At 41.0% G+C, this 22,116-nt stretch overlaps 2 protein-coding genes across 3 annotated transcripts in view; one reads left to right on the forward strand and one right to left on the reverse strand.

The window, feature by feature from the left end:
* The window catches only part of stxbp1a (syntaxin binding protein 1a), a 34,380-nt gene extending 29,808 nt beyond the window's left edge, over positions 1–4,572 (reverse strand). For both annotated transcript variants that reach the window (XM_034896888.1, XM_034896887.1), the window contains exon 1: positions 4,312–4,572. In XM_034896888.1, coding sequence (XP_034752779.1) covers positions 4,312–4,348 — 37 coding nt within the window. In that variant the 5' untranslated portion in view covers positions 4,349–4,572. The remainder of the gene's footprint in view (positions 1–4,311) is intronic.
* Positions 4,573–5,715: 1,143 nt separating this feature from the next.
* niban2a (niban apoptosis regulator 2a) overlaps positions 5,716–22,116 on the forward strand; it is a 34,085-nt gene continuing 17,684 nt past the window's right edge. Inside the window, exons 1-5 of the mRNA XM_034895743.1 lie at positions 5,716–5,989; positions 12,500–12,630; positions 15,141–15,269; positions 15,371–15,476; positions 15,919–16,086. Of these exons, the coding sequence (XP_034751634.1) occupies positions 5,935–5,989; positions 12,500–12,630; positions 15,141–15,269; positions 15,371–15,476; positions 15,919–16,086 (589 nt within the window). The 5' untranslated portion in view covers positions 5,716–5,934. The remainder of the gene's footprint in view (positions 5,990–12,499; positions 12,631–15,140; positions 15,270–15,370; positions 15,477–15,918; positions 16,087–22,116) is intronic.

Raw genomic sequence — 22,116 nt, forward strand, 5'->3', positions numbered from 1 at the left:
TTACAATGAGATGCAATGGATCACCAAGAGCATCACATTCCCCACCTTCACCACCATCACCACCCAAATGCACTAGATGCCATCCGCACCTTGCAAAAAACACACAAACACAACCACAGTGCTGCATCTGACCAAATTTACAGCAAAATAGAAGAAATAATCGTACTTTCACCGACAGTCGTATTAGTTTCTTATTCTCAGCAAGACAATTGGGCATATTACACAAAAAGGCACACTAGTACTTTAATGTTATCACAGTATTGCAACAAGGGTTAAACAAAACAACAATAGTCACAAAATATTAAGACTCCGTGTCCAAGTAGTCATACTGACAACTAATCTGGCATCTTTCAGCACAAAGCTTGCACTTGTTCCTGTTGTTTTAACACTGAACAAGGGCACTCATCGACTAAAGGCATTCTTAGTCGACTTATACTCTAATGATTTGGTCAACTAACCGACTATTAGATTTAACTGACAGATCAATTTAATTGACAAAGAATCATAAAAGCACACCTTAAAACTTGCGTTTACATGTTTCTTGCATTTAGCATAAAAACGTATTTTAAAAATGACTAATCAACTGGAGATGTCTTAGTCGACTAAGACCAAAACAATCGATTACTAATCGACTAAGAGGAGAGCCCTGCACTGAACAGGACGCATTTATTGTAGTATTTATAATTCCCAAATAAAACAATATCAAGAGTATATAGCGTTAAGTCCATTGTAACAGTGTATAATCGCAAGGAAATGTGACAAACTAAGTATTCGACAAAGTGTAGGAAATAAGTGATAAAAAAAGAGTAGTTTCTAACAGTTTACCGCTACATTCATAAACTTATCGTTAACACGCAAGAACAGAAATATGCCATTTCAACTTTTGGATTACAACTGGCAGATTTCAGCACTCTGATTGGCTGACTGATGAATAAAGTAACCAAAATGCCAAAATCAGAATGTAAGAAAATATGGTAACACCTTCTGGAACAAGTATTGCCTTTTAACATGCTTGTCATTATCTTAGCCTATTGGCCATTTATTAGTCATTATGTGTATAAATGCTTTATTCTGCAACTACAAGGCCATTAACTAAGAGTTTTCACTCAATAACATCCTAATTACTGCTTATTGACAGTAAGTAAGGAAGTATATGAATTTTGACCTTAATATGCTTCACCGAGTAAGGGGCTTATAAGGTGGTAGTGCCACAAGAATAATCAGTCTCCCTTAATAAATATGGTCTATTCTTATTAACAAAACACAAAACCGTTAGTGTCCAAATAACTCTAAATTATGGCTTTCTAACTCAGAATATGTTCCCCATTCTGAAGTGAGGTCTTGCTCATAACTAGATCACTTTTTCATGCAGAACAAGGCATTAATAAGTGTTTTTTGTGACAGATAAAGAGCCTAAATGCTGCATGCTAATAAGCAACTAGTTATTGGGGAATATTTATACCTTAATATAAATGTAACTGAAAATTGATGTTCAGGGTGGAATATAAACTTTAAACAGTGAAAGATGCAGATCATGTAATTGCAATGTAAGGCTGTTCCTCCTCTGGGTCGACATAAAATCACAAGAGGCTCTTCGCCTCTTCAGAAATACAAGGGGTAGATTGAACGTGTGCGGTGCACAATATTTTGAACTGAGATCCAGTACAACCGATCCAGTACAATATGCATTACATTGTAAAGTGTTCACCCGCTGAATATTAAATATAGAATATCCTTTCTTTTAATCACAGGGCTGGAATTTACAAAAAGAACCACTGTGCTCCCTCAGTTTCATCAACCTGATTGCCTGCATCGTTTTTAATGAAATGTCTATCAGCTGGCAGCTGAGATCCTCATCATTGGCTTTATTTTCTTTCTGGATCAGATGCTCATATACAGTCATGTAAGGGGAGAGTGAAGCTCTGCTTACTGCCCATCCCCCTCCTTCATCCTGGCTGCTACATCCACTGCTGCAGAGAGGACCCATGATGGTGTCGCCCCTCCCTCTCTGCTTTCACCACCTCCACCAATCCCAACCCAGTTTCACCTCAGCCAAACAGAGTGCAGGTGTTGCCTGCTGGGTCCCTTGCCTTTACCTACTGGGAAACACGCCGAGTCTTTACATCATTCTGGAAAAAGACAATTCAGTCAACACAGAGCCTGCGCGTGCCTGCCTTTAGTTTTACAAAGTGGGTTATGTAATTGCCAGCTACAAGACCTACAAGTTTGGCATGGGAAACTGTATTGTGTAATGTTTTCATCAAATATCAGTCTTAAATCCAAAAATATTGCCATACTTCAGAAAAGATTCTATAAGCATGACTGCCAGTGATGCAGGCCGTAAAAATGCAGGTCTGAACTCACTAACTCTCATCTCTTCCACAATATAGCTCTAGGCCTACTCACTTCTTTCAAAGATTTGCTCTCTCTCTCCAGCAGGGCTCTGCCTGTAATTCGGTATTATCAGTGGACTATGATCATGGCATTATGATCCTAATGATTTACACAATTCCACGATTAAAATCAGTGATTCCAAGCAAACTCATCGAAAACTAACAAAATGAGTCTATAAAGATTTTAGTTGAGACATGTGAGGATTTTATCTAATAACAGTAAAGCACAGTTCCTTGAGAGGAACATAAGGTTGATCACTGTATACTGTATGTGAATATGTCATTATTCTAAAGAATTTACCAAATGTCATTAATATGCTGGGTATATATTTTAATTGTAGCGTCAAAGTGAATTTACATTTTTGTTATTTTTGTAACCATTTGTGTTTCAAACTCTTGCTCCATGTTGGAGGCCTGATCCTCAGCCAAAGCACAAACCTTTTCCACTTTTATCATATCCCAGCAGAAAAATAGTGTGTCTCTTTTAGACTGGGTAAGTGGATGTGTATTTGTGTGTGTGATGGGGTGGGGGTGGGGGTGGGGGCCCAAGAATTTGCAGCAGTAGCCATTTCTACAGTCTATATGAGCAGGACATATGACTTGTGATTCATCCCTGATTCTGATATGATTTAAGAAATTTAAAGATTCAGCAAACTACTGCCAGAGAGCAAGACATTGTTGCATTGTTGGATTTATGTAGGGAAATGTGAAAGCAATCCAATCCAATAAGGTGAACAACAGATATCTAGTGAAGCAAATCCTGCATCAAGGGCAGGGCTCCTTCAAAATAAAGAGAATGTGCAGCTAAGAAAAATGACATGATGTGGGCCTATTAGATACCTTCACGCCTTCGGTTGATTGGTCTTTATGAGTCTTTATCTCACTATGCAGGCCTGTCTGACATTATCACGACCACCAACACTTGCACCCACTTGACCCAGCTGAGGAGAATGGAGCTGTGCCTGCATGCTCCATTCTAACATGGAGCATGCAGGCCAGGCTTGCATCAGCACCACACACGACACTAGGGATCTAACAAAATCAGTACTGGACAGCCGAGTCTACAGAGTCCTAACGATGCAGGATTACGTGTGCTTGGTGGCGCACCGCCAGTAAGGGGCATGGTGATGGTGATGATTGTGGTGGTGGTGGTGAAAGGGTATTCACTGGGCCGGACAGTAGATTTTTTCCTTACAGATAATGCGGATTTTTCTGCGTTGCAGCGTTAAAAAAGGCAACTGGCTTGTTTTGGTTACAATCCGCCATTAATATGCAGCGGAACTGACACAGCCGGATTGATCTCTGAAGCCCTCCGGTTCACAATGGGTGTTTCACGCAATCTCTCATGAACCATTAGAGGGGTGAGGCGCTACTGAAACCAGGGAATCCCATGGATGGAGTGTTAATCTTTACTCGCTTCGCAAGCAACATTGTTACATTAGATCATTAGCTAATAATTGTCAAGCCAAGGCTTGAGAAGCAAGCGTCTGCAGTAGCATAAACTATATGCGGGCATGTTGCAGCTCCACTGCAGCGCTGATCAAGGCTAAAAGGCCGTATGGGGGCTTTATTTTTCTCCAACCTAACCGCATCATTCTGGAGAACGGTGCCCACTTTCCTCAGTGGTCTAATCACCGCGAGTTAAATCGGTGTTCACGTCTCCGCGGCATGAAATACAATTGCGCATCGCACCGCAGTAGCCTAGTGAGCCAAACCAGCCTCTGCGGGCTATCTTCAGTTCCCTCACTACACTGCTGTGGTTTACAATGAGATGCAATGGATCACCAAGAGCATCACCTTCACCATCATCACCACCCAAATGCACTAGATGCCATCCGCACCTTGCAAAAACACACAAACCCAACCGCAGCGCTGCATCTGACCAAATTTACAGCAAAATAGAAGAAAAAAATCTTACTTTCACCGACCACCGCCTTTAATCCGATAGGTGCCATGATGCTGCTGAGTGTTGGACTGAGTGTTCACTCGCTGCTTCCTTCCTTTCTCTCCTCCCTGTGCTCACTTCTCACCGCTGCGGAGGAGCCTCCGTTTGGAAACGTCACTGTGTATCCTTCCGCATCATACCCCCAACGGTGGTGCTGGATCATTAGCTACAACTGCGACTTATTAGCTAAAACTTCTTCCTAGAGTCTTGTTATTGCTCTTTTGTCCCAAGTAAAGCCTTTTCCTATCATTCAATTTTATTTTATAGCCTTCTATCCAGGAGCATGCCATTCATTGTCTACTACATATAAATATATAATGTGCCTATAATTAACCGCGGGGACTTAAATAACACGTCCTATATTGGCATATAGTTCTATTATATTAGCCTACTAAAGAAAATTAGACAGTTTTAATGGTAATTTACGCCTGGAATTAATTATCCTCATCATTGTTGATTTATGTGGCTATTGTATAAAAGGTTCCCAAAGGCCTATGTGGAGTCACAAACTGCTCATTTTGCCTAAAACCCAAAGTAAAAATATATTAGTTTAGTGCAGGCCCTAGTCAAATCAATATAAAAATGTTGCTTGATATATGGAACTCTTGAAAACAAACTCCAGATTATTATAACCTCAATTGTGGCGTGTCCATTTTGAGTTAATAAGCGATTATATTTTCACGACCGGTTCCAGCACTAGTGGCGATTATTGCTGTTAACTGTGTGTATTGTATGAAGTTGCATATATCATAGTCAGAATAGATTGTAAATGTAAAAAGGTTGACTTATTTCACACCTTTCTGCCCTGTGGCCATTGTTTATTGTATATCTGTATGGCCTATTTGATGTACAGGTCCGCCGCTGTGAACAATGAGTTCCGCAGTGACAGGACTGGAGCCCCTCTCAATATTAAAGAGCCGTTAAACAAAGCGTCCACAAGAGCGCAGCATGTTTCTGCGGGGAAACGCAAAGACTGGCATCATGGAAAACTGTTCTCTTAGTGCAAAACCTCAGTAGCCTTTGGGGCGTTAAGAGCAGTATTGAAATGAATAAATAAATACAGAATATGAAACTAATTAAAAATGAGCCACATTGCAATTTTGGGTGGTCTTGTAATATAGTATCATAGGTTATTCTACGTGGATGTTTTTCTTTTACATGCCATATTAGTAAGTTAGAATATTCATTGCACGCTAAATAAAGTCGGTCTGCACCAAAACACAACACTTAGATTCACAGCGGGCTAAGTATCAAATGTGGTGTGAGACACTAGGCCTACATGAAGCACCAGGCTCTGGCCACACCCTTGGCAGGGCCGCCTGAACACGTTGGACCAGTGATGACTCCCAGAGGGTGTGTCCTGCCACTGTGAGCCAGGCCAGACGAGGGTTCACCTCCGCCTGCTTCCCAGCGGAGGGGAGTCGTTAGCTCGCCGCAGTCCGCCTCCACACTCAGGGCAAAGCGGGACAGAAGACACGCAGCAGCGCCGAAGCCGTGCTGTGACTACTGGAAATACTACAGAAACCTACTTTGTCTTTGGGTACAACCTGTAACTCGCTCGGATACTTGCGGGATCTGTGAGGCTCTCCTGTAACCATGGGGGACGTGGTTTCCTCTCACCTGGATGAGAGCAGACGGGAGATGATAACAGGTAAGAGGAGTGACCGAGCTGCAGCTAAAGGACGGATATGTAGAGTTCCCGATACCCTGAAGTCCCTTAAAAGTTACTTTACTCGTTTCCAAAACATTCATCATACATAGCCGATACATTTTCAGAAACAACGTCATTGGTTTATATTTACTCCAGTAGGGGTACCCTGTCTAAAACTAAAATCATTATAAAAAGTCTTAAATTAAAATGTCCAAACAAGGGGCCTTAGAAGTCATCAAACACTTTTAAACAGAGTCAATTTCAACATAAACATGTTATCTGTTTTTCTTTTTCACAGAAACTGCATGCAAATGTGTTGGAGAAACTCTACTATAGATAAAACAAACTGACCTGTCATAGTGACCTGCAGTCTATTTCTATTTGTTAATATATGTGGTTAAAATACATTCAAGTGAACGCTGATCCTCTAAGCTTTCCCTGTTTCCTTCTAGAACAAGGCTTCTCATTCACATCAGTGTATTGTTGCTCTGCTGTCCTGGAACAGTTCCCCTGAATCCCATCCCTGCTGCGGGCCAATTTCTCAGAGATAATAAGTAGGTTCCCCAAAGGGGAGCATGATTGTATAAGTTGGGTCTGGTTGCTATTTAAGTCTTAGATTGCTCTAGCCTCCAACTGTGAACTGTGCAGGTCTGTGTCATTACTACAACAAAGCATGCATGCAGAGGAATAGTGCATAAGCTGAAACACTTCAATTCATCTATTGATGCTTTCTTGAAATCAGAAGGCGGCCATTGGTAGAAGAAATTAGGCAATGCGTCCAAGGTCCAAAACATCTTAGAAAAACGGAGATGCCTTGTTTTAATTTTGTAAGATAAGATGAGCCTTTTATTGTCTCCTATAGGAGAAATCTGTCTTGGGCATTCGAGAGAAACAAATGGCGAGACATCGCACGCGCACACACAAAGTATAAGATAATCTACACAGAACATAATCATACATTATCTCATCCAATGCTTCATTGAATATCTAATAAACACACAATACCCCTCTCTCCCCCACCTTCCCTCACATTCACAGAAGAAGAAGAAAGTTGTAGTTGCTGTTACGCTCCTCCAGACTTGTGCTTTGCAGTAACTGTTCTTTTACAATCATTTAAGGTTCTTTCAGGGTTTGTAATTGTGTTTGTGTGCGCATGCTGGCAGGCATACTTGCACGAGGAAACCACTTCTGGAAACCAGATATTATGTTCTTGACGTCCAGACACTTGAGTTTGTTTGTTGTTGCAGTTTCGTGCGAACCCAAAATAAATACTTTCAGAAATAGTTTTAAACATGACAAATGTTAGAATGACATTGTTAGAAGCTGGCTCTTTTGAACGAAGCCATACTGAGAAATCCAGGGAGAGTTTTGTGGAGCTGATAGTCTTAATTAGCTTGGTATCAACTAATTTGGCAATGGCTTGAATGTAACAGCCTTCAAGTTGCCCTATAAGGCAATGCCGTTATCTGGCGTCATCTTCACTTAGGCCTGTAATTATTACATAATGGTCTAATTGTTAATATGTTTACGTAATCGCAGTTTCTTTGTTAAACCGCAATTAATGCTAGTTGTTGTCACCTGACCCTATACATGTCCATAGCAATAAAAATATGGGGAGTACAGTTAAAAAAAAGTTTTACTACAGAGGCAAAGCTTCTGAGACAATTAATTGTACCGCAATTGTGTAATAATTGTAAAGGTGTTGACCTTTTGACCCTGGGAACAGTTTGTGTGACAAAATAATCTCATCTCAAGATGGTCACTTTGTAGCTTATCGGGAGCTTAAAGTGCCTCTCACATTTTTTATCAGTGACTGGAGCTGGCTCAGGAGACAAAAGTTGGTCGATTTGGAAAATCTATTCATAAGTCAACATTTGACCAACTGTTTATAGAACCACCATAATTTTAGGTTTTCAGCAATGGATTAGCCAAAATAGTGCAATGTTTTCTGTTATGAGTCTGGTTGAGAAAAGTAAAGAGATGAGTCAGAAGAGGAGGGAGAGGAGAACATAATGAGTAAAGCAGGTAGAAACATGTCACAACATTAACAAGATGAAACTGTATTTTGGCTCTTACACACCCTCTTTCCGTTATCTCTACCCATTTACCTTTAGATCTTTTGATCTCCTCTTTGCATGTATGATTTAACATACCAGCATAACAAATGCATGCCCTTTAAAGAGTACTTTGCCCTGTATGGCCATTACCATTCAAAAAGCTCTACTTTGTCCAGTTCTGTCTTTGGTGCACATGAGTGTGTGGAAGAGAGGGAGTCAGTGAAGACTACTCAGCATTTCTGCATCGGGAGTCTTGTTGGGAGTGTGTACCTCCCAACAAGTTGATTTCTTCATCCGCGCTGCCCAAGCACATTCTCATATGATCTCTCCTCCCTCATGTGCCAACACAACACAAACACATTGTGCACTTTATAGACAAGGTTGTGTGCTTGTTTGTCTACAGGCTAAGTAAACTCACCCATAATGAAGACCTTGATGTTTCTCAAATATGCCTCACGTCAGTGAATGACTGACATGAGCTAGCAGCTCATGTCATCTCATACTTCCTTAAAGCATCTTACTTTGACCTGACTCTTTAAAGTTGTTTGGCAAAAATCTTACTTTGTGAAATACTCAAAGCTGCCTCAATACAAACTGATCGGTTTTTCTGTCAGATGTGAAGCAGTTTGTGCAGTTGGACAACAGACGGTATTCAAGTAAAACTGTCATACCGCCAAAAAGAGTCAGACCCCACTTCTGGAGTTTGGTTCCAGACCCACTGCCATGCGTACCGGTTTAGCCCAACAATGTCTGGTTGGTACCTTTCCACCTCCCGTACTTCTGCCAGGGGTCGGCCTAGGTCCTCGCCTCTGCCTGCCACCCAGCTGACTACATTGCTCAAGTGGAAAATGATGGGAAAACCTTGGCCTGCCTGCTCTGAACGCTAGGGGGACTTTGTTATTGGACTCTTATGCTAGTCGTGGATTGGCCACGACAAACACCATGTTCGAGCATGGGACGATTTACTGATTTACTACGTACCCAAATATCTTAGACCAAAGAATACGTCATCAGATTTGCGGCTGTACGTCTTGACCACTCGGGTCAAGAAAGGAGCAGCTCTGATCTACCTATCTATCTTATCACCACCTGTTGGAGAGTTGGATCAGATGGGCAAGAAAACAGAAAGACCTGGTAAACTCAGTACTGTAGCGAGAATGAACTGGGAACGTCTGGGCTGAGGCTGAGGCTGTCCACGAGGTCTTACACTCCCACCTCCAAAAGAATTTCTTACGTTTTGTCGTGGCAACCTGAGAAGGCCATCAAGCTGAAGGAGGAGGCTTTTTGTGCTTGGTTGGCTCAGGGGTCTCCTGAAGCAGCAGACAGGTGCCGGGGGGCTAGAAGGGCTGTGGCTTCTATGGTCGCTGAAGCAAAAACCTGGGTGTGGGAGGAGTTCTCAACAAGAAAAAAGCAGGGCTTGGTTCAGGAAAGGGAGGAGAACTGCAGATCCTGACTGGGAATATTGTCGAGTGGTGGAAAGAGCACTTTGAGGTATTCCGGATCTCAATAAAAACATCCTCTATGGAGGAAGCAGGGCTTAAAGACTCAGGGAAAGCATGTACCATATACCAGGCAGAGGTCTCTTATAGCGTTTTTCCACTGCATGGTACCTACTCAACTCTACTTTTTTGTTTTCCATTACGAAAAAAGTACCTGGTACTTGCTAACAGGTACTAGTTTTTAGTACTACCTTAGTCGAGGTTACTAGCAAGCTGAGGCGATATCAAAAGGGGACGTGAAAACTACTGCATACACACTACTGATAGGTGGGAGAGAATCGTCACTATTCACTGCATCATTGCTAGCAACTGCCGGGTTTAAATAAGTTAATAAGTGGGAAAATTAGAATTAACACTCTGTTTTGTTAGCAATCACTACACACAGGCCTGAAATACACACACATGTTCCGGACCTATTCATGCACAAATGAAGAGATGTCAGAGTAAGTGGGCTGCCAGCTGGACCGGCGCCCTGAGCGGTTTGAGGGTACGGTGCCTTGTTCGAGAACACCTGGCAGTGCCCAGTAGGTGAACTGGTAACTCTCCAGCTACGAATTCACACTCCGTACTTTGGTCCGTACTGGGACTTGAACTCCGGTTCCCAACCCAACTCCCTACGTACTGAGCTCCTGCCACCCCAGGTTGTTTTTTTACTGCCTACAGCTTCTTTTGAAACTAATTTGTCTTGTGGCTGTAGCAACAGCCACATGCCGAGAATCAAAAGTAACTTACCTTCGACGTTCTGTGTGTGTGTCGCGTTAGGTCACAGCAGCTTCCTGCTCTGGCGACTAGCCACGGCTCGCCTCATGCGTGACACAGGACAAATCTGCAAAGGAAAAAGTATGGGGCACCGCGGTCAAGCAGGTACCATGATTAGAATAACGTCATTATGTAGTTTAGAAGGTCCTCAGAGTTGGCTCCCAATTTGGGAGATAGCGGGTCCATTGCTCCAAGCCATCTGGCCGTAACCTCTTTATAGTCGGCAGGACATCAAACATGTTCTCAGTTGGTGTTGGCAAGGCTCTGCCTAGGTTTAAAAATGTAGATAAATGTATTTATTTAGTTTTTTTTACTGGGCATCAACCTATGCATTGTTAGAATAAAATAGAGTTGAAACGTAAATAAACGCTCCAGGTCCTGTTTACACCTATGTGACGGGGCTAAGCCTTCAACAAGCCGGTGCAGACAACTGCATAGGTTGAAATAAGAGCCAATCAGTTGCATTAGACATGTGAGTAAAAAGTTGTATAAACTGCTTGTGGTCGAGACATCAGGTTATCTTTTCCAGATCTCGTAGGATGCGTTGCAGTTCATTCATTCACATAACAAATTAGGGCACCATCTTATTGGTGTGGTGTCTGAAGTCTCCGTTTGACGGTTGGGTGATTTATGATTTGGTCTTTCTTACCAATTCCAATTTTCAAGAGCCCAAAAGGCTTCCCATGTATAATTATCCAGTCTGCTGACTTTGGCACAGCAAGACACCCAGTGGAAAGGACCAACTCTCTGGCCATTAGCCAGAACTTATCTTGTGGAAATTCAATTCACACTGGATCGAGAGAGTTTCTATCAAACATCCACAATTAAAAAAAAGAGAAAAGTTAGCATAAGATCTATTTATTGTACAAACAAGATAACATACATTTTTGGGACTTCCGGGGATCAGTAGACACATTAAACCCTTTTTTAATGAGTGAACCACATAATCCAAAAATATTCCTAAAAAGTAGGGCTTTTTTAATACTGAGGCAGATACAGCACCTGGTTTTCGTAACCAACACTAAAACAATACTTTTAACCTTTTTTACTTTTTAAATGTCTTTGTTTTAGCTTTCTCCCAATCTTCCTTTGTTTCCTCTAACCTGCCCACCCTTCTCATCCTGGTATGACAGCGTTTTAATAAGTTTCTGTGTCCGTCCCTGTCCTCTGTCTCCACCACGTTCTCTCCCTGTCTATCCTGTCCTGTCAGCTCTTTCCTTCCTGCTCCCCCACTGCTCTCCTTCCTGTGTTGTCCCTTCCGTAAACAGATCAAAGTCAACACTTTCTTCTGCTGACTGAGCCAAACATACTGATCGTCTCGCAAACTGACTTTTTTTCAGCACTGGAATGTGGGAAAAGCTCATGTTCCCGCCAGCAGGTTCTTGGACTCTTATCAGGATGCGGTGACATAGAGGAAAGTCAAGCTCTGAAAAGCATCTATGCAATACAGGAAAACATTAATTTAAATGCATTACAACTTGTAGGGAGACACTACACTTGTCACTCTAAACTAGGGTAGCAACTAACAATTATTTTCATTATTGATGGATCACTTGGCCTATAAAAATGTCTGAAAAATACTGAAACATACTGGCCGCAACATCCAAGGTGACGTCTACAAACTACTTGATTTGCCCCACCAATAGTCCACAACACCCAATGATTATTCGATGTAAGTACTTTTGAGGCAAAGGAAATATGCACACTGTATAATGAAAAGTAAGACATTTAGAATATTTTTATTTAATTGTGCAGCCATAAAAACATGGAGTCTTGGTTTTGAATAGGTCTAAAACGATGTTGATGAAGTTTTGTTTTAACAATGCAAAAGCCAACCTGAAATTTTTCCTGATAACAGAACTGTACTGTACTGTAAGACAGCTGTTATAAAGTGAACATTGCTGATAATACATGTTAGGATTCTCTTTGTTGAGTGCTGCACAGGAGTCACTGTTTTCTAGCCCACTTTACATTTTACCATATGGCACTTTCCATAAAGAGCTGATAGTGGCAATGAAGGTTGTGGCCTCTGCAGGAGAAGACTTTCGTGTTAAAAAATAATTGAAGTACTTGATCTGCTCTCCAATGACTTGTGATGATTGAACCTAATTTAACTTATTTTCACTTTTTTACATTAGTGTAATAAGTTTGCGTGGTAGGGATATTTCCTGATGTGTGTGTGTGTCCTCCTGCAGCTCGAACCAGAGATGTGATGAAGGAGTTCGGTGATGCGTTTGAGCAGCAGTACTCAGTCGCTCTCTTTAACAGAGTTCGCTTTGAGATAGAAGGAGGAGGAGGAACGCAGTCACAGCTGCTTCACAGGAAGGTAAGTTCATTGTAGCAGTTATAAAATACAAACTATTATGTGGCTGACACCCGTTTCTGGATAATAATATTCGTCATTTTTGGACCATATAACGTGCATCTTGCTTTTAGTTTTTAACCCCTTATGTAATTTGCAAATTGAGTATATAAGAAATGGGTTTTAATTTTTACAATTTGCTGCTCAGCATAATTATTTAACTAACTTGAATCTCTCCAGCTTCCTTTCTACCATCTTACAAGATGAACATATTCACACCATTGTTTGTAGCTAAACTATTTATGCACAACACAAACTTGCATACTGTACATGTAAGCTTCTGTAGGCAAACAGAGCTCGATGTTATACGTGAGGCATGAAGGAACTCATTCTTGAGGTCTATGCACCAGTACATTACCTAACAAGCAAGGCCTCTGCACTTCTTGAATTTCTCTCATGTTTTTGGTTACTGAATGTATTGAATGTCCCACTTTTGTTCCCATTTCCAATCACTGAAGGGGAAGTAGAGCACATTTCACACATGAACAGAGATGCTGTTTGGAATGCTCTAATGGCAGTTCATCTCCTCTCTTCACTATGTCGTGTGTGTGCTGATGGCATAAGTGCAAAATTATGCATATGTGAATTAACACTTTGCAAACACAGACATGCACACACAAGTAACTGTAGAACTCCTTTTTTGCAATTGCTTATTTATCCATGTTTACATTTGTGAGATATATATATATATATATATATATATATATATATATATATATATATATATATATATGAATAAACACTTTATTTTAAATACTCAAGGTCCAGATAAAAAAAGTACCCAAAACATATTACAAGAGGGGTAGATACAAACACACACACAAATACATACAGGCTACCACATATTACATAAGGGGACCACACCCCCCCACACACAAAATAGAGGGGACTATCTGATATTACTAGGTGCAAGGTTGGTTTAAGGCAGTTACAAATGTATTCTTTGACTAAATAGAACTAAATATATCAAATAATATGCAATAGTACAAAAATCTGTCTGAAATTTGTAATATACAATTTGTACCATTAACAGTGTAGTGTACTTACTGTAGAGGGATGCATTCTCAGCACCTAATTTGCATGTTTTCCCTATTTTCAAGTTTGTTTTTTACTAAAATCATTAAACTGATCAAAACATTTCTGTGATCATTGTACCACAGCAAAAAACATCCTTCTGGGTGCATAACAACAGCAACGTAATTACTTCTTGTGGCCTGCATATTCACAACGAGTTCAAAAAGTAATGCACAATTTCCTTGGAAGAGATGGATTTGGGCTATGTTGGGTAGAAGCACAGCCGAAGCACCAATACAAGGCGCAGAGATCACACAATACAATATTTTAACTGAAAACATAGGATTCCATTCACTACTCTAAGCTAACTAGCGGCGGCGCTGCGGTGTTGGACCGGACTAAAACAATGCATGCACTGAGACAAAATGCACCTGTGGCCATCTGTGCACCCATGGGTGTGCTGGTCTGACAGGGAGGTGTGTTTGTGTGAATTCTAGGCGTATTGCTATATTAAGGCAGCAGGAATCGATTGGACCATTGACCAAAAAAAACCTGGTCTAGAGTCAATAGCGCAGCATTTCCTTGTTATTTTAACAGTGCATTAGTAAGATGCACCTAGGCTTATGCAAAGTGTGCACGCACACACACACACGCACTCACGCACGGAAGCGCAGCAGCAGCACACACATACAAAAGATTACAAATAAAAATATTATGGTGTAAGTCTGCCATCATAATAGCAATGCCCCAAGGTACAAACGCACCTGGCTTTTAAAGGGAATGGGAGATGACACAGATTCGTTTATTGCATGTTATGCCCAAAACACACCTATGATTAATAAAGACACTAAGTACAACCCTTTTGACCACAATCAAACTAGCTAAAGTGGATTTGGACATGTCCTGAATGATGCATGCAGCAAAGGGCCGCAGGTTGGTGTTGAACCCGGGCCCGCTGCATCAAGGAGTAAACCTCTATGCACCCTCTCCACCAACTGAGCTACCCGGGGCCCAAAATCTACAGATATTTTAACAGTTTCTAACAGACAAACAGCCGCAAATCTGTTCTCTCAAGAACACAAGAACCTCTTCGTTATAGCTCTGCCACTTCCGCCTGTCTTCTTTGTTCTTTCCTTCCTCTCTGAGCAGCCTCAGTCACAGTATTATTTGATCTAAGACAGGAAATCTGAAAAAAAGTCGGTGATGTGTATCCTTGTGTGCACCCAAAAAAAGAAAAAAAAAAGAAAAGAAAAATCACCACCCCCACAAATTTGGAAACTCTAGCTACACGTCTCTTGCATAGTTTAGGAAGCTCCTGGAGTACTGAAATCTATTTTTAATGAAAAATCTCCATTAATACAAATTGTACATATGTAATTTTTGTAAAACACGATGCAATAATACATAAAATATCACAATGCATTATGCTGTGGTGCTAAGTCATGTCTCTGATTTTGCAGGACCCTCTGGCAGGCCGGTCCATCTTTTCAGGGAGTTTGTTTCAGTATCTGGAGGAGAATCGGAAGTGGAGGAGTCGCTTTGTGTCTGTTCCAAACAGCTACACCATCAGACTCTATGAGAGCAAAACAGTAAGTGCACTTCTGACTTGACTAAACAGTTTCAAACACTGATTTGGTGGTTCGAGTATTTGTGGTACAACAGCTTGGTGTGTTTGCCATTCCTCCAACAGGCACACGAACGAGGCCTCCACCCAAAAGTAACCATCAACTGTGCTGGGTACAGGGCCCTCACCTCCATGGAGGAATACATTGAGCTAATAAATACCAGCCTGCCAGGTAAGAAAAGGACAGGCAAAAAATAATATCAAATACTGTACATACTGGAAATATGCCAATATATATATAACAAAACATGGCTAAAATTGTTCAGTGTGTTGCACTTGTTTTACTTTTACATAAGTTGACTTTTGGGCTAGGTATTATTAATATTAATATATATTGTGTTGAAAAACTTCTCTAAATAAATTAATTCAAGTAAACTAAAATTAAAAATGAATACTTGTTTTATCCAAGTTTCACAACAAAGTCGGCAAAATCTTCTATTGTTTAATTTCCCCTTTTTGAATCAACAGATATTTTACATAACTCCTTTTTACATAATTAGCCCCAAATGTACCTGCTTTTTTATAACGGTTTTTGCATTTTCCTTATGTGTCTGTAAAGTGCTTCCTATGTCTTGTAGTTTCTCATTCTCGTTCTGTTATGTGACCTGTTGTAGGTATCAAGGCCAAAGCGAGCAGCGCTCCGTTTATCAAGTGTGCGTCCCAGTTCCCTCTCATCCTGTGGCACCCGTACGCCCGCCACCAATACTTCTGTGTGCTGACAGAGAAGGAGCAGAAAAAGTGGCACGCAGTGCTGCAGGACTGTGTCAGACACTGTAACAATGGTAACAATACACAAACAAACACACAGGGGACTTCCCTTCTACTCAGTAGAGCAGTAATACTACTAGATAACTGCTTGGCACTGTTAAATCAGTGGAATTCTGATCCGTAATTGAAAACTGTGATGAGCATAGGAGAAGATAAATTGCTAATTTTAGTGTCCAGAGCTTACAGTACATGTAGCCTACATTATTTGATCGGCAGCAGCGCCTCTCTCTGCCTCTCTGCCTTTGTCGGCAGTTCAGAAGAGGGGGTGTGTGTGTGTGTGTGTGTGTGTGTGTGTGTGTGTGTGTGTGTGTGTGTGTGTCAGAATGTGTGCGTGTGTGTGAATGTGTGCGTGTGTGTCACAGTTTGAAGCCTGTACATGCCATTTAAGTGAGCTGGATGATCTTTGAATGTGAGATGCTGCAGGAATTCTTTTTTGAATTCCCTTCTTTCTACTAGGGATCGACCGATACCGTTTTTTTTTTTTTTAGTTTTTTGTCCCAATCAGACTTAGCCGATGACCGATACAGGTTGCCAATTTTCTCTAGAGGATATTTGGAGCCGCATTTTGCATTTTTGAAATATGTTAGGTCCACATGTGTTTGTGTTATATCGCGAATGTGAAAATTAACTGCCACCTCCTCTGTCAGCTCTAGCCACTGAAAAGAAATAAGAGAAGAAATCAGGCTAATAGTGGCGTTTTTCCATTAATGGTACCTGCTGGACTCGGACTTGGTAAAGGATATTGATAGCCAGGCTCTCAATGGCTACCAATACCACACCAGAATGGCTTGAAACAAGGTACCCAAGGAATATTTTCATGTCCATGGTAGAACTTCAGATTTTACCACAAAGTAATGAAATACATGTGGCAGGGCAACTTTAAAGGACACAAATTTTCTTTGTGAATGAATAAATAAATGTTCTTCCTTAAAATACATGATGAATGAGTATACACACCCCTCTGTTAAATTCCCATAGAGGCAGGCAGATATTTATTTTTAAAGGCCAGTTATTTCATAGATCTAGGATTGTCTTCATCCTCATAAAGTTCCCTTGGCCTTCGGAATTAAAATAGCTCCACATCATCACACACACCCTTCACCATACCTAGAGATAGGCATGGGGGTACTTTCCATAAAATCATCTCTCAATGCAAATCAAACCAGCTATTAGGCTAACTGAAATAAAAGCATGCCAATCTCTTGGTAGGGTGAATGGTATGTGATATTTACAATACATTATTCTTTCACAAAGAAAATTGGTGTCCTTAAATGTTGGATGTTTCCAGTTATTTTTCATTAAGTCACTAAGATCAATTTCCAAAAGATGTTTTTTATTCCTCTTTTTAGTCAACTTTAGCATGGGTATGTAAACCTATGAGCACATGAGAACTGTACAGACATAGAAGATGTTTGTTTTACGAGGGTGGAGAACTGCTCTGGATCCGTATTTAATGCGGTTTCTTCTTGTGATGCCATGACTCATGTGTCATTGTTTTAAGGCAGACGGCATAGACATGCCTGAGGATGTGCAAACATAATGACATCCATGTTTTGTCAAGTTGTTGTGAAGCTTAGAGCGACAACTTGGGGCTTTTTGTAAAATACTTTAAAGTGTTACGATTGGTCAAACATTGTGTGTTACATGGCATGTTGACTGATAGTTATTACCAATTTGGAATTGGCAGGTGTGTTTAAAGTTAGCAGTACATTGTAGTCCACCTGCCTTCCTATGAGGAGAGTCAAGTTTCAAATTGTTGTGGTTGTGTGCGTGATTGCATGCATGCGTGTGTTTGTGATCTCATTCATTGTGCTTTGGAGTTAAGACTGAAAGAATCAGAATGAGCAAGAACCGTGGAAAGTTAAAACATTACAAAACTACAGAGATTCAGCGATAAACAACGACTGCAGTGAACAGGATCAGGCTTGTTTGGATCCTGCTGGCTGCAGAGGCAGGTGTTGTTGACGGAGAATGTAGATCAAACGTAGATTATACATGAAGGTCCTCATACAAATTGTAAATTTATGATTGTATCTATAAGGTATTTATTTACAAAAAGCCTACAGGTAAAGCTAAAACATTACTGGCTATATTCATTTTCCAGTTTTTCCTATTACAGGGATTATTTGAATCTAAGATACATTATTACATTAAATATTATTATTGTAAATAAATCTACAGTTATATTTGCTACAGACAATACCCTAACCACGACAACATCATAACATTATGGCACCAAGATACACCCTGTTTGGTTATTAACAATACTATCATTATTATGACTATGACATAAGGCACGCTGGCTCTAAGCTCATCACCAGTGGGGCTCACAAAGTTGCCCAACCTGATTCAAACTTGTTTAGCACTAAGCCACCTATCATGCTAATGCAGCATGAATTCAAAGTGCTAACCTTAACTACACATGACAATGCTAGCAGCTGTCTGTCATCAGTATTAGCCTTCGTTTCAAAGCATCCCATGCAAGCCCACAAGTTAGAGGAGCCAACAAAAACAGTGTCTTTTTTTCCTTCAGTTTAGTAAAGTTTGGGTTAAATCAAGCAAAGCGGCAAATGTATTAAAAGCCCAACACTAACTTTGGTGCACACATTTTCTTTCTGTATCAAGTCAAGCTCAACTGTTACTTCACAACACTCCCTGTTGGGGCATGCTCAGTAAACACTAGAGTCCCTGTTGTACATTCCAAAACTGATGTGAGGCTGGGCCAGTGTGGACTGGCTTGTGTTGACACGCCCAGTCTCACCTCTGCCATGTTGGTGTTTTGAGGAAAACCAGAACCGGAAACAACATTTCCTAGGGGTGATTTTACGTGCACACGCACACACTTTGAAATGTTAAAATTAACACCTTTTTGAATATTAAATTAGTAGCTATTCTGTTTGGGATCTGAGGCTTTGCACATGTCGCCTAAAACACTAAAGTGACACTTCTGAATCTTACAGAGCACATTAGTTGCAGTACAAAAAATACTGCCTTGCCCATAAAGAATTAACTGCTAGGAGCACAGAAGCTTCATGCAAAGCAGTTTATCAGCTGGACGCTGGACACTGGCACTATTCAGCTGGCTTTGATAAGTCAAAACCACTAGTTAAATTTTCACACTGACACACTGAAGATTTATTTGAATCCAGTAAAGCTTGTGTTGTTTTATCCTCAATAGCTCTCTAATAAAATGATCAGCTGCTGCTTTGCATCGCCTTAACACGATGATTTGCAAAGCATCCCGTTAAGAAGCTCAGTTAACGTGTGACCTCATCAACACAATGCTGCAGCCCATCTGATTGGTCAACGTGGCAGTGTGAATGTTCGCACCATAGAGTTAAACAAGGACAATCTGCCAAATCTATTATACCCTTACAATAGATAGTTTGGGCAACAACTTTACTGTTTACCTTTACACTTCCAGTTACACACTAAGTAGTTAAAAAGATTTGTTCTGGGTGGTTGACCTTCAGCAAATAACTGTTGTGAAGCTCTGCAGAGTGGAGTCACCGTGCCCCTGTACCTCTATAATTAACCTGAGGAAAATGTTATTAGAACTGAAAGTGGACCCAGTAGGCCCGTACAAAATAATGTAATAGTGTTGTGTCTGAGGTTAGAGTCATCATGAACTTGATGATTTGTAGTCCTGATTTGTTTATAATTCCACTAATGTAATTAACAGCAAAAGTCATTTAAAATAAATACATAAATAAGACTTTTGTTAGTTCCAGCTTCTCAAATCTGAGGAGTTGTTCCTTTTTGTTTTAAAGCTTTCTTAATTCAATGTCTGGTTTGGAAGTGTTGATCGAGCAAAAGAAACAATATGACCATATCATCTGGGGTTCTCAATACGTATAATTTAAGTAATCAATTCATTTAAAAAACAACTGAGATATTTTTTGATTTAAAATAAAAAGAATCCTTAGTTTGAGCCCTTATGATGGGTTCAGTTTGCAGTCCAGCAGCTAGGCTGATGCTGCATCACATTAGTAGTCAAAGACTGCTCTGAGCTGCTCGTGGGCCACTAGAGAACCATCAATCACAGGCCAGTCCCCACCCCCACAGCCACCAGGCCTCTGCTCTGGTCCACAGACCTAACATTAACTCCACTCAGCAAGAAGAGACGTGCGATGGGCACATTCAAAGGACGATAACAGTACAAGTCAAGTCAGGTTTGTGGCTAGACAGTAGCAGAGCAGTGTGCTTCTTAGCATGCTATACGATTCAAAATGCTGACATTTATGTATTTTATGGTAGAGTATACACCAATACAAATAAAACTAAATAAGGCGTTCTGTCCAGCATTCACTCAGTTTTTGCTAGTGGAGGACCGGCTAAAATTGTACGTCAGGACTTCCTCAGTCATGTGTTTGCAATGTCTGCGGCTGCTGGTATGTTTCACTCAGTATTTATAGTACTGTGAGTTTGGCTGTTTCCACAGGACTACCCCATATGGGGAAACCTTACTCATGCATGTCGGTGGGAGCAGCAGCAATGTGAGGGTTTAAAACCTGCTTTGATGTGAAAGCAGGTGGCCTGACGCTGAAGTCTAATCAGACATTATTTGACTTCCAAATGCTTATTGTAAATGTAAATGTGCCGTATTTATATAGCGCTTTTCTAGTCTTCACGACTACTCATAGCGCTTTTACATCATACAGGATACATTCACCATTGACACACATTCATACACTGTGGCCGAGGCTGCCGTACAAGGTGCCACTGCTCATCAGACACATTTACACTCCGATGCACAGCATTGGGGGCAACTCAGGGTTCAGTGTCTTGCCCAAGGACACTACAGCATGGGACTGCAGGGCCAGGGATTGAACCCCCAACCTTCCAATTGGCAGACAACCGCTCTACCACTGAGCCACAGCCGCTTAATGAGTTTTAAAATGTCAAATATATTTAACTGGGAAATATACACACATTTGTGAAGGCATGGGAACTCAGCCACGGCTGCTGCTAAAATCCTTCCAACGAGAACGTGGTGAGCAAGGCAGGGAGGGAAATGCCTCAAATAAAGAGGCCGTGGTAAGTGCTGCCACATGTTCTATTTATACACAGTACATACACACACACACACAGTGTAGAGAAACTGCAATCTGCTCCCTGATCTAGCTTGGTTCAAACATGGAGAATGTGTAGCATTTCCAGGCCTGGCATTTTACCATCTTAACGTTATTGCTCTATGAAAGACATTGCCTAAGGACAGTTACTTGATAATTTTAATCAAACAGATTTTTTTGGCACCTATAGCACATCGCGTATCACCACAAGCCTGTACACATAGAGGCCTCAATGAAGATAAGGAAGAGCATTGCAGCACCTTAAAGCCTATTTTATGCAGTCTGTTTAAAACTCACAGAAGAAAGTAGTAGCGTAAACTAAATGAGAACCAAAGTCATTAAAAAAAAAAAAATCGAATTTATTTCAAAATTAAATCGTTAACAGGGTGAATCGAGATTGCGATTTTTTAACGATTAATCGTGCAGGCCTACTCCAAATGATGCCTGGTCACCTGCCAACACGCCTATTTTCCCACTGCGCCTCATTTTTTATGGGTCCTGTGAATTCTCATGGAAGCTTTTGCCAAAACAAGCCAACACAAGACCCTCAGCCCATCAAGAGTTAGTGAGCTGGGAGCAGAGACAGCTTCCTGTCTGCCTCTCCCCCGCCTCACTCCTTGGTCACTTCCCGTCTTTGTCAGCCTCCACTGACTCACAGACTTGCAGCCAGAGACAAAACAACGTGATAGGAAAAAGACACACACATGGCTGCTTGTACATACGGACTCAATTTGCACACAAAAAGAGCGATAAAAAATGAGTGCCAAAAATTGCAGTTCATCCATATTGAGCCCAATGTTAAAATGCCCAACTTTAGACCAGAATGAATAAAGCTGTGGAAGGCACTTTATTTTTGGCGTTGTAAGGCAAAAATTCCATAATAATCTTTCAGCCTAGAGGGAGAGAGAGAGAGAGAGAGAGAGAGAGAGAGAGAGAGAGAGAGAGAGAGAGAGAGAGAGAGAGAGAGAGAGA

Source organism: Etheostoma cragini, chromosome 16, assembly GCF_013103735.1.
Source record: "Etheostoma cragini isolate CJK2018 chromosome 16, CSU_Ecrag_1.0, whole genome shotgun sequence".
NCBI classification, from domain to species: domain Eukaryota; kingdom Metazoa; phylum Chordata; class Actinopteri; order Perciformes; family Percidae; genus Etheostoma; species Etheostoma cragini.